The sequence below is a fragment of the Sorex araneus genome, chromosome 3 (assembly GCF_027595985.1).
Source record: "Sorex araneus isolate mSorAra2 chromosome 3, mSorAra2.pri, whole genome shotgun sequence".
Classification (NCBI taxonomy): Eukaryota; Metazoa; Chordata; class Mammalia; order Eulipotyphla; family Soricidae; genus Sorex; species Sorex araneus.
The window spans coordinates 214,046,695-214,063,979 of record NC_073304.1 but is presented as its reverse complement, the minus strand read 5'-3'; the positions used below and the strand labels follow the sequence as shown (position 1 = coordinate 214,063,979).

General features: G+C 55.8%; 1 protein-coding gene across 2 annotated transcripts in view; it reads right to left on the bottom strand.

Annotated features, from left to right (window-relative positions):
- Window positions 1–17,285, bottom strand: part of FAM117A (family with sequence similarity 117 member A) — a 44,648-nt gene that overhangs the window by 11,883 nt on the left and 15,480 nt on the right. For both annotated transcript variants that reach the window (XM_004608681.2, XM_055132611.1), the window contains exon 2: window positions 5,444–5,613. In XM_004608681.2, coding sequence (XP_004608738.1) covers window positions 5,444–5,613 — 170 coding nt within the window. The remainder of the gene's footprint in view (window positions 1–5,443; window positions 5,614–17,285) is intronic.

Below are 17,285 nucleotides of genomic sequence, written 5' to 3'. Positions count from 1 at the left end.
TGAGAGTGGAGGGTGACCCGGCCCTGCCCCTCACTCCCACCGTCTGTGGTGTTACCCGGAGCCAGTGGCACGCGCGGCAGTGGGAGGAGTCCTTCCCGGGGCTCCTGCAGGACAGCGCAGAGCCGAGGTGCAGCAGGCGCCGCAGGGGCACCAGCTCATCTCCACACCTGGCCCAGGGGGAGCCGCCGAGGGACAGGCCGGGCTACTGACCAGCCAGCTCGCGGGAGACCACAGCCAACGGCACAGAGGGCCATGCAAAAGTGGACGTGGGTCGGGCCAAGGGGGCCATGCTGGGACACGGAGGGCCCGGAGCAGCCAGTGGGGGGATAACTGGGCATGGCAGGGGGTGGGCTGGCGTCCAGTGAGGGCGCGACCCCATGGAACTAGCAGGCAGGAAAGGGGACAGAGCAGCGACCCCCCCCAGTGGAGCCTGTTTCGAGCCAGGCTTTGGGACAGGACCCACTGCAGGCGCGGGGCATCACAGAGCAGCTCTGGGCCGGGCCTGGCACCAACCACCAGCAACTGGAGCAGAACTGAAGCCCAGCAGGAAAAGGGCCCTCACGTGCTCTGCCTGCAGGTGGCCCCACCGCCACCAGGCAGCCTTCCCACTTTCCATCACGGACTCGAACCGTCCTGTCGGTGTGGGAAGCAGGCGCCGCACCCAGGCCCCAGCGGGCAGACTGGACTCGGAGTCGCTAAACGCAGAGGCAAGAGCTTGAGGAACGGAGGCCAGAGAGAGGGGTGGGCGGCTGCGGTGGGGGCAGGCTCCCCAGACCTCGCAGACACTGCACAGGGCTTGTCAGGACCGAAGCCACCTACTGAAACCCCAAAGGACAAGTCAGGCCAAAGACAAAAGGTCTCTCTTGGGGGCTTCCTCCCCTCCCGGAACCTGGCGGCATAGACGGATGGAGGGGAGGGGAGGGCGCGGACCAGGCGCCCAGGGCTCTGCTGTCTGCGGGAGAAGGTCAGCCGGGAGTTCTGCTCAGTGATTCCAGACGCCGGCACCCTTCCTCCCAAAGACAGCCCCCAATCTCAGAGGCTTTGCAGAGCAAGGTGAGGGGGACCCTCTCTACCTCTGCGCTGACTGGCCCCCAGGAGGGCTGGCCCAAGGCCCCCGGGAACCCAGAAGAAAAGGAAATGGACTCCAGTGATGGGCTGGAAAGACAGTAGCGCGGGTAGGTGTTTGCAGCCCACCTGGATTTCATCATTTGATCCCCAGCCCCCAAATCACTAAGAGCAAAGCCAGGAGTAAGCCCTGAGCATTACTGGGCGTGGTCCTAAGCCCCCAATACCACCAGCCCAACAAAAAAATAGGAGAAAAAGAAAGAAAAGAACAAAGAAAAACACTGCAGTGAGCCTGAAGACTCCTGACCCCGGACACAGAACCTTTCCTGGCTCCCCACGGCAGTCCCTCCTCTCCGCTGCCACGCTGCGCCCCACTCTTCCTGGGCCCCCGTGCTGTCCTGGACCCGGTGGCCTTCTGCTCGGTCTCAGAGTAGTGCCAAAGTAGCCCTTCCCCAGGGAGGCCTGGCCAGCCCCCTCCCCCTCCCCGCCCCGAGGCAGCACAGCTCTCTGCCTGACTGGGGCCAGGGCCAGGAAGGGCAGCGTTGCCATCTCTGCCAGGCCCCGGGTCCGGGACACAGCTGAGCCTGGAGTGTGTGTGGAGGGGGTGAGGGGAGGAGGGTCCCTGCTCCAGGGCGGACAGGGCCTGGGCTGGCTTCAGGGCCTTCCGAGAGAGGAGCTGCTCAGCCCAATTGACACTCGGGCTCCCGGGAATGTGGCTCGGAGGGGGGCGCAGCAGGGAGCGGGAGCAGGAGGGCAGAAGTGAGGGTCTCTGCTCCACTGCAGCTGGACTGGCGAGGGCAGGAGCTGCAGAGGGGCTCAAAGGGCTGCGCATGGGCCCTGCGTGCGGCCAGGCAGAGCACATGGTCCCTCAAGCACTGCCGGGAGTGAGCCCAAGCACAGAGCTACGAGCCCCCAACTGAAATAAAGATAGATAAAAAGGACTGGGCCCCAGAGGAAGTACAGAGGATAGGGCACTCGCCTTGCACACCAGCAGCCAGGCTGGACCCCTGGCACCCACATAGCTCCTCGAACCCCAGCGAGAGTGATCCCTGAGTGCAGAGCCAGGAGAAGGCCTGAACACTGCTGGGTGTGGCCCCCAAAAACAAACAAAAACACAAGGGCAGAAGAGCAGAGGGGGCCGGAGTAACAGTACAGTGAGCACGGCTTTGCCCTGTGACATTGGTCCAGGTTTGTTCTCTGGGATCCCGTATCCCTGAGCGCCACCAAGAGTGACCCCTGGGGGCAGGGCCAGGAGTAAATCCTGAGCACTGCTAGGTGTGACTGAAAAAAGAAAAATTTTTAAAAACAAAAAAGGCAGGTACAGGGTCTGGAGTGATAGCACAGCGGGTAAGGCGTTTGCCTTGCATGCGGCCGACCCGGGTTCAATCCCCGGCATCCCATATGGTCCCCCAAGCACTGCCAGAAGTAATTCCTGAGTGCAAAGCCAGGAGTAACCCCTGAGCATCGCTGGGTGTGACCCAAAAAGAAAAAAAAAAAAAAGGCAGGTACAGAGGTACAGACAGACCCTCAAGTTCTAAGGAATTAGGGAAAGGTTCTGGCCTCGATCTGTTTTTCTGGTGCTTTTCTTTTCCTGGAAGGGGGCTGGGGCCACGAGCCGATGTTCAGGGTTATTCCTGGCTCTGGACTCGGGAGTGAGCCCTGGCATTCTCGGGGACCGTATGTGGTGCTGAGGACTTGGACCGAGACGGGCCGCACACAAGGCAGGCGCCTGCACCGTGCACTCTCTCTCGGCCCCTCGGTCTAGTTCTACCACTTTGGAACTGTGAGGCCTGGGGCAGGCCCTGCCGCCCAGCTACCCTCTGCACGATCCCTCGAGAACCCCAAGAGAACATCCCTGCACCCCCCTCCCTGCAGAGGGACGCTGTGTGCCGAGGAGGGAAGGACCAGGGGCGGGAGGTGGCTGGCACACTTAAGTCACAGGGGTCTCCGTGGAGACCCGACCCTGGAAGGAGTAGCACGGGGCGGAGGGCACATCTGGGTGCAGAGGTGCGTGGGCCGAGGCGGGCGCTCCCCCTCTGGCGGCAGTCACAATATTGACGGGTTGCTAAGAGTTCCTCGAGGGCTGGAGCCCATCCCGGGAGAGAGGAAGGTTGCACGGCACAGCCGGGCCGGGCGCAGGGCCGGGGCTGGCCTCTCTCACAGTGGCAGGAGCCCAGACTCGTGATAAGAGAAGTGCTGGCCCGCAGCAAGCAGTCTCAGGCCAGCACCATCTGAAGCAACCCTGCCTTGAGTGGGATGGAGGCTGCCTAAATTGGCCACAGGAAATCACAGGGGCTTGGGCCAGGGGGGGCTTCAGCATTCGATGCACCACAGGACCTCCTCCTCCAGGAAGCTCTCCTTGACTGCATACCTCATCTGACCTGAAAAGCTGCATGCAGCAGGCCTGTGAAAGGGGCGAGACACCTATGCTACGTGACAGGAAGAGCTGCACCCAGAGCTCCCAGGAAGTCACTCCTCTGCTAACCTGAAGCATGTTCTCTCCGCATTTGGTTCCTATTCTCTGGGGTGCGCAGTTGAACTCTGGCAAATCCCCGCTGTGCTGGGTCGTAGGATTGCCACCAGAATTCCCCTCCTCGAAGCTGTGCCAGACATTTGGCGCCTGCGACCCCCCACCCTTGGCCATCTGCTCACAGGCCTTCATCAAAGCCCCCCGCAGACACAGAGTGGCCGAACCTTGTCCTCATTTCCTTACTCTCTACTCCAACAAGCCAAGCCCAGTCCTGGACATTCCAACATTCACTCATGACATCTCACTCCAGAAAACGAAAGCAGGGACCGACACGGAGTACCCAGATAAGGCAGCAGGCTCAGGGGAGCCCAGGAGACACTGTCACGTCTGGCGGCACCCACCTGGGGAGGCAGAGCGGGGCTTTCCCCCAGCTTGCACAGGGGGAGCTGACGTGTGCAGTGTCCCCGAGGGCCCGGGGCCACCTCCAGGCCTGTGTTCATTCTACCCTGGTTCCTCTCCTCTGAGAACCACCCACTGGCTCTGCAGAGGGACAGAAACGGCCAACACCGGAAGGGAGAAGCTCTGACTCTTGTATGTGCCAAAGGGGCCGGAGCGATAGCACAGCGAGGAAAGCTTTTGCCTTGCATGCAACCGATCTGGGTTTGATCCCCGAAACCCATATGGTCCCCAAATCCCTGCCAGGAGTGATCCCTGAATGCAGAACCAGGAGTAAACCCTGGGCATCGTCGGGTGTGCCCCTCCCAAGAAATAAAAGTCTATGCTAAGAAGACTGGGGGGGGGCGAGGAGACTGAAGGAACAGTACAGCAGCGGGTAAGGCACTTGCATGCAGCCAACCCGGATTTGATCCTGGGAACCCTATACGGTCCCCTTAGTCCCACCAGGCATGATCCCTGAGCACAGAGCCAGGAGTAAGCTCTGAGCACTACTGGGTATGGCCCAAAATTAAAACAAAGAAGAGGGGGGAAAAAAAAAAACAAGAAAAGAGATAATACAGGGCTGCCTTACAGGCAGCTGACTCTCAGCACTGCATATGGTCCTGGCGCAGTGCCAGGGGTCACTCCTGCGCACAGAGCCAGAAGCAGCCCCTGCTGTACCACTAGGTGTGGCCCCGCACCCCGCCAAAGGAACAAAAACATCTCTATAATTTCCCATACAAGATGACTGACTTCTGACTCAGTCTGGCACCATCTGCTCAAAAGACACAGGACGATCGATCGTGGGGATTGCTTCCACACCAAGGCGCCCTCGCAGAAACAACTAGCAGGAGGAAAGGCAACGGCAAGGAGGAGCCTGGATGCCCAGGAGCGCCCAGGCTCGCCTTCGGGCTAGGGATCCACTCAGTGACCTGGAAACACTCCAGGCCTCTGGCAACAATGGGAAGTCTCCTGGACCCATGTGTTTTCTTTGGGGGGTCACCATTTCTAGCCATCCAGGGAGCACCAACAATTGAATGCTGGCCTCAATTCAGCCAGTAAATCTCGTTTTTCCAAACCCAGACTGAATTTCCAAGTGGGCTCTGGCTCGCCCACGTGTGACTACGCTGACCCAGGGCTGGAGAGCGAGGGCGGCAGAGAAGTACTTGCCTTGCACGCAGCTAGGTCAGCTGTGACGCGGGTTTGAGTCCCCAGCACTGTCAGGAATCACGCCTGAGCACAGAGCCAGGAATAGCCCCCTGAGCACAGCTGGGTGTGGCCCCAACACAAAACAAAAAGGAAAGGAAATGAGCTAGTGAAACAAGGCAAGGGGCTGGTGGAAGGCTCCATGGGGAATGCAAACAGCCCAAACCCAGGGCAAACCAGAGGACCCCTCAGCTAGCCACAGCCCCCCGAAGCCCCCCACCCCCCACCTCCTCGGCCCTTATTTCCGTCAGCAAGAGCGTTAATTACCTGGGTGGCCTTGTCATTGGTACAGTAGGTGAAGGCCCCATCAGCATCTCGTGGCCACTGGCCCAGAAGGTAGGAGCTGAGGATGGTGTCCAGAGAAAATGTACGTCGGACTTGGGGTGGCTGAGGCCTGCACACAGACTTTTCTGGGGCCACGGAGCATGGGACGCTGGCTGGGAGAGAGCACAGTGGCACACCTTGACATCAACGTGGAGTGGGGGGTGACCTCCCCCAACTGCCCCCTGCCCCCAGGACCCACCTCCCTCCAAGGAGCCTCCTTTGAAGCACCCGTGAAAGCACATAATGTGGCCAGGGCCTTCCTCACTAACCAGTGGGCCCTAATCACTGCAAACGTCTTACACCATCTTGTGTGGGCTGGGGCTTATGTTCCATGTGTCTTCTATCTCTGTCCTGCTCCTACCGGCGGAGGAACTCTGTCTGCCTCAGTCTCCACACCAAGCTGCCCGAGAGTGGTCCCCATCCTTTAGGAGGCCCCGAAGTGGACAAAACCCATGCTCGCCTCCATTTTGCATGCCCTGCCCTTCTTCCGGCCTCCAGCACCTGCTCAGGGCTCCTGGCACGGTGGACCTGTCCCCATGGACTGAATGAAGGACTCTTCGAAATTCCTTCCAGACTGGTGCGCTCCAGGCAGCTTGGGGCAACCAAGACCACGGGAATAATATCACTGTTTTTGGCTAGCTGGGAGCAAGGCAGCCAATTTAGGAAAACATCCAAGGCTTTTGGGTTCTCTCCTGTGTCTCTGACTTCTGTCCACAGTGCACAAAAATAAAGCTATTACAAATTCATTCACTCTATTTTTACCTTAGTTTAGGCTTTCTGCGAGATGGTAACAGTTCCAAGGACCGTGAGATCATCCATAAGTTTCAATCATCTCAGCTGACCCTGTTTTCCTTCCGAGGCCACATTTAGGAATGCTCCTATCTGACTATCTGTAAAGGCTCCTTCCTTAAAGCAGAACAAACTGCTTCCACGTCTATAGCAATTCCTTGGCGATGCTTGTGTGCATTAAGCACAGCACAGAGAACTAGGGACTGCAGATATAAATAAACCCGAAGAGCTTTGTATTAAAAAGACACTAAGAGGTTGGCAGTGCCTCAACAAAAGTTAAACAGAATTACCGCCCAATCCATCAAATTCACTTTTTTTTTTTTTGCTTTTTGGGTCACACCAAGCGATGCACAGGGGTTACTCCTGGCTCTGCACTCAGGAATTACTCCTGGTGGTGCTCAGGGGACCATATGGGATGCTGGGAATCGAACCCGGGTCGGCCGCATGCAAGGCAAATGCCGTACCCACTGTGCTATCGCTCCAACCCCTCAAATTCACTTCTAAGTGTGTGTGTATGTGCACGCGCACGCGCACACACACACACTGAAAGAAAGGTCTTGGAAGAGACATATCCTTACACCTATATTCAGTGCAGCATTCCTGGCTGAGAGCACAAAGGTGGAACCAATCTATTTGTGATAGTGGACAGGGGGTGAATAGGCAAAATGTGGCAGATCCAAACAAGACAGTATCTGTCTCAAATACACACACTCCAGCATGGACGCAACTCCAACACATTCACATAAAAGAAACACAACAGGCACAAAAAGAATAAATATGATTCCACTTAAATGAGGCACTAGAATAGACAAATTCATCAGGACAGGAAGAAGGGAAGTAGCCAGGGCCTGGAGAGGGGGAATGGAGAGTTACGGCTAGTGGGCAGCTGCCCAGGAAGGCGCCGATACCCCATCATGGTGGTGATGACAGCCGCGACACTGGCCTGTACTTAGCCCCACCAGAGAGGAAAATCACAATGGTGACTTGCCTTCTGCATGTACGCAAGTTTGTACAGATCATGTATATACTCATATTTGTGCTTAAAAACTTTTAATGGCCCTGGTCTGACCCTTGGCACTGCGTGGCTCCCCAAGTACCACTGGGAGCAACCCCTGAGCACTGAGTGAGAAGAAGCCTCCCCCTGTCCTTAGCACACCAGGCGCGGCTTCCTCAAATACAATTAAAAATGGACTCGCACTTTCTCCGCTGCTTTGTAGTCTCTTCCTGCCTTATGTAATAAATGTTATTACACATATATACAAATACACACACACACACAATTCCCCATTAAAACTCTTCAAAGTTTTCTCATTCTGGAGTGACCAATGTTTCAGTTTGGGTCATTTCTTTACATTATGGGACTTTTTCCTTTGTCCTTTTCTCCCACACTTCCTAAATCCAATCTTTTACTTCATAAAAATAACAAAACAAAAACCCACCTCAAAGAGACTGAAGACGGAGTTCACTGTGAGGCTCTGAGTTCGATCCCCAGCACCAAATCCAAAACCAAACAATGGTCTCAGACACTCTCACAGGTGGGCCCTAATGGCTCACGCTCCCTCCTACTCCCTCGTTCCCTGTTCTCTGCACTCAGTGCTCTTCAAGGTGTCTGTGTCAGGGACAAGTTCTCTCTGCACCATTTCCTACCCAAGTCCCAGGTTCCCACCACTGAGCTTTCACACACGTGCTGGGTTCAAATCTGACCCATCTGTCAGGACCATCACACCGACCCCACTCCCACAAAGCCTTCCAGAGTGCCTGGGAGGAGGGCCTCAGGATTTCCTGAGTTTCCGGGGAACTATGTACTTACTCCTCTAGGCTGCTACCTCCTCTCTCGGTGACGGGCCTTACACTCCTTCATAATACACAACCCCAGGCCAAGGACTAGGTCAAATTTATGTCTTTGCCCATGCCTTCAGTCCCCACGAGCGCAGATACAACACATTCCCCCACACACACCACCACATACAGCACACATATACACATACCACAAACAGCACACACACACCACACATACCACATACAATACACACCACATACAGCATACATAAATACACATCTCATACATTACACATACAACACATACCACACACACCACATACAGCACACATATAACACACAACACACCACATATAACACACATACCACATACAGCACACACAACATATAGCACACACACCACATACAACACACATACCACATACAACACATACCATATATAGCTCACACACACCACATATAGCACACACATACAACACACACCATAAATACCAAACAATACATATACCACACATAGCACACACACACTACACATCACACAAACAACACATATAGCACACACACAACACAGCCAGATACAGCACATACATAAACACACACAGCACACATACAATACAGACACCACATACAACACACACACATATAGCCACATCTAGCACATACTCACAAAAAAACATACATACACCAGGCCGACGATCTGCAGGCGCCTAAGTATCTGATTGAAAGCACTTACCACAAAGGTAACCTGCTCGAATTCGCCTGCTCAGACAGACTCTGAGTCAGTCTGTCCTGTCCAGCCCACCACCCTGTTGGGTCCACCAGCCCGTCAGCCCACTGGCCTCGTCCAGCCCACCTGCCCTTTCCAGCACACAGGCCCGGTGCAGTCCACTGGCCTGCCCACTAACTCACAGGTGCTGAGCCAAGCCCCCGAACAGCTTTTCTCCCTCTCAAGGCTCCAAAGGCACCCTTCCCTCTGCCCTGCCCTGTCGCCCAGTGAGTCTGCACGCCAGTCCTGGGGGTGCAAGTCCCAACACTAACATTCCAACCACTCATTCTCCCAGCCTGGATTTATCAAACGGTGGTTGGGGCCAGAGTCATAGCACAGAGGGCGGAGCGCCTGCCTCACCTGCGACCAACCCAGGTTCGATCCCACACGGTCCCCTGAGGCCCAGCAGGGAGGATGATCCCTGAGTGCAGAGCAGGAGTAAGTCCTGAGCACCACTGGGTGTGGCCCATAATACAAGAAAAATCCCAGAACATTACAGGTTGGCAGTTCCCAGGTCGGGCTCCCGCCTCAGAGGCACGAGGCTGCAAGTCCTGTGCCTCGTGCGCCCACAGGTGCCAGGCGCGGCCGCTGCAGCTCCGGAGCCAGTGCTCAGTGCGTGATCTCCAGCGGACACCCAGACCGGCGTGTGCGACCCGCTGAGGTTAAAGATGCTTGTGCAAGAGGCCCAGGAGCGGGACTCCCAGCAAGCACACGCGTGAGCACCACAGCGACCCCCAGGGAGCACTGCAACCAGGTGTGGGAAAACACTAGCAGCCTGGTGTGAGACCACCCCTCACCCCCAATGTGGAGGCAACAGGGAGGGCCGTGGGCACCAAAGTGGGGGTGGTGGCGATCTGGGTATTTCTGGGAGTCTGCGCCACACAGGCAGCGGGGTCAGACACCAGGGCAGCGACAGCAAAGGGCGGAGGCAAGGGCGCGGGGGACGGGCATCAAGGCCGAGTGGCCTGCTGGGAATGGCTGCGTCACGACTGCTCTGAGGCACAGTCTCCAGCCCAGAGAGGACAAGCTCTGGGCAGGGCGCCCTCTCCGGGCCCTTCAGGCTGCTCAACTCTCCTTCAGAGTCTTCCTCACAGAGGCCAGACTCCCAGTCCCGGGCACAGGACTGGGGTTCACCCTCACCCGTGTCCCCTTTCTTCGTCGGCCCTGTGAGGGGCCAGGGACTGGCTGACGGGCGGCGAGGGCTGAGAGGCCCAGCTCGGCGGGACCCTCTCCCTCTGCAGCCCACCGGCCTGCAGAAGGGGCAGCTTCTCTGAGGCTCTGCGGGGAAGAGGGGCCGAGGGAGGACAGGGCACAGGCACAGGCACCCACGCCCACGGCAGCCTCGGGAGAGGGGGCCAACGGGGTCTTTGACTTCCGGCTTCCTCTGGGACAGGGTGAACCACACCCGTTTCACACCAGTGTCTGCTGCCCTTGGTACCGAGAGCCTCCAGGGACCTGTGGAGCCATCGGCGGGGTCTCTGTTCCTGGCGCTCTTAGTCAGGAGAGGGCTCAGAATTCTGGAATCTGGTGTGAGAACCCAACCACCTGTTTTGGTTCCTGGCACCTCAACCAAAGTCATCCACAGACTCTGAAAGGGGTGTGTGGATCCCAAATGCTTGTGCAAGAGGCAAGCAAACCAACACACACACACACACACACACACACACACACACACACACGGAGGAGGTTCCTGGCACCTCAACCAAAGTCATCCACAGACTCTGAGAGGAGTGTGTGGATCCCAACTGCTCCTCTACAGCAAACCAACACACACACACACACACACACACACACACACACACGGAGGAACCAGGCACCCACCCCAGTCCAGTGCCAGCAGTCCCTGACCCCTCCTTCCTTTGTGCTTGGCGACGCAAGGCTCACTGCTCCCACGGCACACTTGCCCCCATCTCTTTCTTTCCTTCTTGGGGGCTCCTGGAGTTCAAACCCGGGTCCCGGGTCCTGCACATGCAAGGCCTGAGCCCTGCTGCTGAGCCCCGGCCCACTGCCTCAGTTTCTTTCCTGACATGCGACAGCTGGGCCTCAGCCCTCTTTCTGCAGTGACCACATCCGAGCACAGGGTGCTGGCACCGCTCCGAGGCAGCCACAAGATGACAGATTCTTTTCTGTCTCCAAGCCCTCCGCAAGGCCCCTCTTCCCCTCCCAAAGCCCCAAATTCTTGGCACGTCCTGGTCCCTCTGAGAAGCCTAAAATGGCCACGTTTCCTTCGTGCTCAGAGAGAAGGGGGTGGGAGAGAAACTCAAAAAATTAAAATTAGACTTTGAAAAGAGAAGGAAAAAAAACCCACAGTTTATTCAACACACCAACCCAAATGGCTTACATGAGCACCTGCTCACTTACGGACCAAAATTGCGTTTAGGGTGAAACCAATGTGTGGAGGCACCCCACAAAGATGCAACACTAGTCAAAGTTAAAGTCAGACCTACATGTAGGTCTGTGCCACCCTCGACGGGTCTCCAGGCTATCTTCAAATACCTTCACAGGGGCTGGGTTGAAAGGCGAGAGGTCTGGTCAGGTGGTGGCCAGCACCAGGAACCCTCACTAGGAACGAGTAGGAACACCCCTGGCGCGAGTGACCAGGTAAGAACTGAAGACGGGGACCAGAGCGATAGCACAGTGGGGAGAGCGTCTGCCTTGCACATGGCCAATCTGGGTTTAATCCCCTGCATCTCATATGGTCCTCTGAGCACCGCCAGGTACTCCCTGAGTGCAGAGCCAGGAGCAATCCTGAAACATTGCCAGGTGTGGCCCAGATATTTTTATTTTTTTATTTTATTTATTTATTTATTTATTTTTGCTTTTTGGGTCACACCCAGCGATGCTCAGGGGTTACTCCTGGCTTTGCACTCAGGAATTGCTCCTGGCAGTGCTTGGGGGACCATATGGGATGCCGGATCGAACCCAGGTTGGCCTAGTGCAAAGCAAACGCCCTACCCGCTGTGCTATCGCTCCGGCCCCAGGCCCAGATATTTTTAACAAAAAGACCTGAAGACAAAGGCCCGGGATGTGGCTTAGTGGTGGCAACAGAGCCCTTGCCTTGCAGGTGAGGCCCTGACACCACAAAACCAAACCAAAGATAAGATACAAATGCACTTCCAAGCCTTTCTTCGATATGTGAAGCCAAGAGCCACTGGAGGCCCCTTCTGCAATCCCTGGAGCTGGGGGTAAGGGAGGCAGGACAGCAGCCCCGCAGGCCAGCGAACAGGCCCGTCCCCTGCACCCTGGCAGTCCCCCCCGGCAAGGGCATAGCCCACCCTGAATGTGAATGCTGCAGAGAGACTCAGCTGCCACCGCACCCCAGGAGAGCTGCTCTCTCAAGAAATCTCACAAGTGAGAGCCACAGCAATGGGGGCTGACCCGCCCTGGGCATGCCGGAAGGAGCTGCGCCCCCGAAGTCCCTGCCCTGCTGTCATGGGATGATGGTTACCAGAAGAAGCGCTGCAAAGTCACGACAGTTGCTTGTGGTTGGAAGGCGAGATGCTTTCATTTCTGGAAAGTACCCCCTATCAGATTTGGGAAAACGGGAGGCGGGGGAGGGAGGGCGTGCAGGGAAAGAGGACAATCGGCTCCCCTATCTGAGAAGACACGACAGGCCGTGACAGAGCAGCGGGCAGCCGGGGCGGCAGGAGCCGCGGGAGGGTGGAGTGTCCTGTTTACAGCGCGGTGGGGTATTATCGGCCCATCGCATGCAGCAGCCTCCACGGCCCAGCCACCTGGCGAAGCACCCTGGCAGCGGGCCAGGCCATTGCACCATGCAGCTGAGCAGTGGCGGATGCTTTGGTTCTTGGGCAACGGCAAATGGAAAAAACAAAACAAACCAGCGCACACCGGAGATAAGGAGCCTTAGGTGCTATCTTCCTCGGCCACTTGCCCTGTCTCCCAACTGCTGTGTTTCCATGGCTTTGGGGCGGCGGGGGCTCTAGGGGGAGAGGGCCAGGGGCCAAGTGATACTCGTGGGGGAAGAACGGTCAGTAGCAGAGCAGAAAGCACGCGTAGAGTGGGCAAGACCAGGAAGCAAGAAGGGCCAGAGGTGATTCATCGCCTCGGGGGGGCTTGTGCGTGCCCACCAAAAGCCACTGCACCAGTGAGGTGGGAGGAGGGCGAGGGGCTGTCAAGGAGACTGAATCCTAAGTGCCTGTAGGTGACCCCTCAGAAGGACCACTACCACCTGGTCCCTGCTGTGACTGCGTTCCTCACTGGGAATTCGCTCACTCGCCTCCCCTTCCCCACGACACCCAAAGGAGAAGGGGGATGGCTCTGGGAGGGCGAGGGGTGAGGGGAGGAAGGCGGCGGCGGAGGATGCAGGAAGTGAGCACTTGTGGTTGTTCTTCTCAACTTGGCCAGAGCAAGGCTGTGGGGCCGAGGCTTTAGCAGCTCACAGAGAAACCGGGCCTGGGCCAGAGCGATAGCACAGCGGGTAAGACGCTTGCCTAACCCGGTTCCATCCCGGGCATCCCATAGGGTCCCCTGAGCGCACAGCTGGGTGTGTCCTCCCCTCCCCCCCAAAATAAGCCAGGTCCTAACCACCGGGGCCTGGCTGGACACCCCTGGGGGTTACTGAGTTCACTCTCTCCAAGGCCTGGGGGATAAGACAAGGCTGCTCGCCACCCACCCTCCATAAGCAAGAGGCCTGGGCATCCCAAAATATCCAGAAAGACAGCAGGAGAAGAGACACATGGCCCAAACTCAACTACTGGCTGGTTCAATAAACCAGTTATGAGTCACTTTCCTGTGTCCCTGGGCTCTGAAGCAGTGTTAGTACTCGTCTTCTCACGTCCCTCTTAAGGAGAAAATGACTCTCACTTGAACAGAAGTTGGACATGTGTTGGAGGCAGTAAGAAAATGCAGACGAGCAGAAACTGAACCAGATGGGGCCAGAGCAACAGTACAGTGGGTAAGGTGCTTGCCTTGCATGCAGCCAACCCAGGTTCAATCCCTGCCATCCCATATGGTCCCCCAAATACCACCAGAGTGAGTCCTGAGTGCAGAGCCAGAAGGAGCCCCTGAGCATCACTGGGTGTGGCCCAGAAACCAAAAAAAAAAAAAAAAAACAACCAACTGTAAAAATAATGCCTGTCCCCTCCGCATGCACCACGGCCACCAAATCCTTCCTGACCACCTCCATGCACATGCGGAGGCAGTTGCAATTTCACTGAACAAGACCATGCACCCATGTTTCTTCTCTCATCTGCTTATGTCAGTCAAGGACAGTCAGCACGGCCAGGGGTGCCGAGGCAGCCCCGAGGCTACGACGTGGACTCCCACTCTGGGGTCGGCATATCAGGAAGGGAGCACTATGATCAGGGCAACCTTGGCAAGACCTAGGGAGGTCCCAACTAGTGAAAGAAAAAAACCTAAACCTGAACCCAACCTCCTAGCCCAGCACATCCTGACCTTTCCCCAGACACACGCGGGTCTCCAGCGAGGAGGGAAAGTCCTTCCCAGTCGCTCCCCAGGGATCACGTTCCCGTCGTGAGGGGGAGCCGGGCAGGCTGACTGCGGAGCTGCCCATGGTCCAGTGCCGCGGAACTGCTCAACGCAGGCACACATGGGTCTGGGAGGGAAGTTGTGGTCAAACTGAAATCCCCGTCTGACTGGGTCCGAGTCAGAGTGCTCCCTGGGAAGCCCAAGGAGAACCATCCATGCCGGGGAAAGTTAAGCCTGGGGTTTGGAACACTTCTTTCAACACCCAGCAACAGCTCACCTCGACCCTGACAGGGGAAGGGAAGGAAGCACGGAGACGGGGGGCGGGGGCGCGGGCAGAAAGTGGCACATTTCCCCTGACCACGAAGAGTGGCTTGGAGACACAGGAGTCCCTGGCGAGCACCAACATGAGGCATGTGTCACCCCTGGCCATCGAGAGAGAACAATGAAGCTGAGGGCAGAGGAGAGGGAATCAAAACAGAAAGAAAACACAGGGTTAGAGAGATAGGGTGGCAGGGGGATGGCGTTCGGTCCCTGGCACCACATATTGTCCCCCGCACAATTCCAGGAGTCGTCCCTGAGCACTGCTGGGTGTGGCCCAGAAACCAAAATAGAAAGAAAGAAAACAAACCAACAAAAAGAGAGATAAAGGAGTGGTATTTACACACATGTGGAGAAACATCTCAGGCCCTAGATTAATTATGACCTCCGAATTTAAGTGAAAGCATTTTGAGCTGTGACTCCACCTCCCACCTCCCCCCGACCCCCGAAGAAAGCTGACCACATCTATAGGCAGCTGGAGGGAAGAGCAAGCGGAAACCCATCTGGAGATGTCATGGTGGGCGGGAAGTAAGGAGTAAGTGCAGTCTCGTCTCATCGAGAAAAAGTGTGTGTGTTGTGTGTGTGTGTGTGTGTGTGTACGTGCGCGTGTGTGTGTGAACAGACAGCAGTTACTGAGACGTTTGTTCAATTCTCAAGAAGCTCTGCAGTTAGAAGAAAAGGAAGTGGTGTGAACTTTTCACCTCTTATCTAAATTCTCTGAAGAGGAGCTCTGTCGGACTTCAACATTCTTCAAACAAAACAAAGCACTGGCACTTACTGATGAGAATCCGCTTCCCTTCGGGATTCACTGGACCTCAGGGAGGCATGCACTGAGCATCAGCAGCCCCTAACATCGCCCTCTCCCCCGCTTGTTTGAGAGTGAAGAATTTCTGGGTGGTCAGAGGACAGGATTTTGTGTCTGTGCTGCTCACGACAATCTGATTCCTACCGCGCTGAGAAGAAATCATGCAACTGTAAGCGGTCTCTCAAGATAACGGAGGTAAAGGCAGAAACAGGGATGGGAAGGTTCCCCTACAGCAAGTCCCGCGAGAGGAAAACCGTGATTGAAACTGAAGCCGATCGCTGCTCAAGAAAGTGTGGCGCACGCCCACAAATGCCCACGAGCACCACGGAGACTGACAGAAGCAGCAGCAGAGCCTACAAGGGGTGTGGGGCAGGCGTGAAGCACCTCGAGGAGCGAATGGATTTTTTCCAGCATTAGGAATCAAGTCTCTCTTTCCCCAAGAGAGTTTCTTATTAAAGTACCTTCCCCTTGTCGGACTCCTCCGCCACAGCCCCCTGGCTGTCTTGGTTAGGATCTTCTCTAGGAATGGGGAGGGTCTCTGTCATTTCCCAGGCAAGAAGCCAGGTGATCAGACCTGGGTCTCACAGAGCATGGTTTGCCCCCAGCACCTCTTGGGTGGGCTCAGGGAAAGCAGAGGACAATGGGAAAATGACGGACTTTGCGGGTGGCGAGATAGTTCACAGGGCTGAAGCAGGGTGGGTGCAAAGCCCTGGCAATGCTCGATGGGTCTAGCCTGGTGGGTTGAGTATCTTCAGGAGTGGGTCCTAAAATCCCCTAAGTATTGCTGGGGGCCCTCTACACACAGAGACACACAGAGGATTCCCTTTCTAGTGGGTAAAGTGGAAGGCCAAGTGAAAGAAGGAAAAGAAAATAAAATAGAATTGCAGAAAATTCTCAAATGGTCCAAATAATCTGTTTGATTTTTTTTTTCTTTTTTCTTTTTGGGTCACATCCGGCGATGTACAGGGGTTCCTCCTGGCTCTGCACTCAGGAATTACCCCTGGCAGTGCTCAGCAGACCATATGGGATGCTGGGAATCGAACCCGGGTGGGCCACTTGCAAGGCAAACGCCCTACCTGCCATGCTATTGCTCCAGGCCACAAATAATTTGTTTTGTGAACAAACTTGGACTTAATTTTAGCTCCATTGGGTCCTTGACCTCAAGCAAATGGTCAGTCAGCAACGTCCATGCAAAAAAAAGAAAAGAGAGAGATGATACTTAAAAACACCACATTACACAAAATACCTAGGATTTGGGGCCTGGGTGCTAGAACAGCAGGTAGAGCGTTTTCCTTGCACGGAGCCAATCAAGAGTTCAATCCCTGGTACCCCTTATGGTCCCCTGAGCACCACCAGGAGTAATTCCTGAGTGCAAATCTAGACAAACCCCTAAGCATCGCCGGGTGTGATCCAAAAAATCCAAAAAATATAAAAACAATAAAAAACCCAAAAACCAAAAACCTAGGATTTGCTATATCATGTCCCTCTCCACATTGCCCATATCCCTTCTCCTGCGCCTTTCAAGTTATTTTCAAAATATTTGTTTTTGTTTGGGGGTCACACCTGGCAGTGTTCAGGGCATATTCCCAGCTCTTCCTACAAGGATCACTCCTGGTCGTGCTTGGGGGACCATATGTGGTGCTGCAGATTGAACCCAGGTCAGGAGCATACAAGCCCAGTATCCTATCTTCTATATTATTGCTCTTGCCCTAGCCCCCCCCTTCCAAGTGTTGGGGAGACCCTTTCCTTCCCCACAGTGATTCTGAATCCCTTAAGGAAAAAAAAAATTCTTCTCTTGATCTGCTAGTGTCTATCTTCACATCCATTAATTCAAAACTGGGGAGGTCACCTGAGCTGTCCAGGCTGTGTCTGTGGGGCTG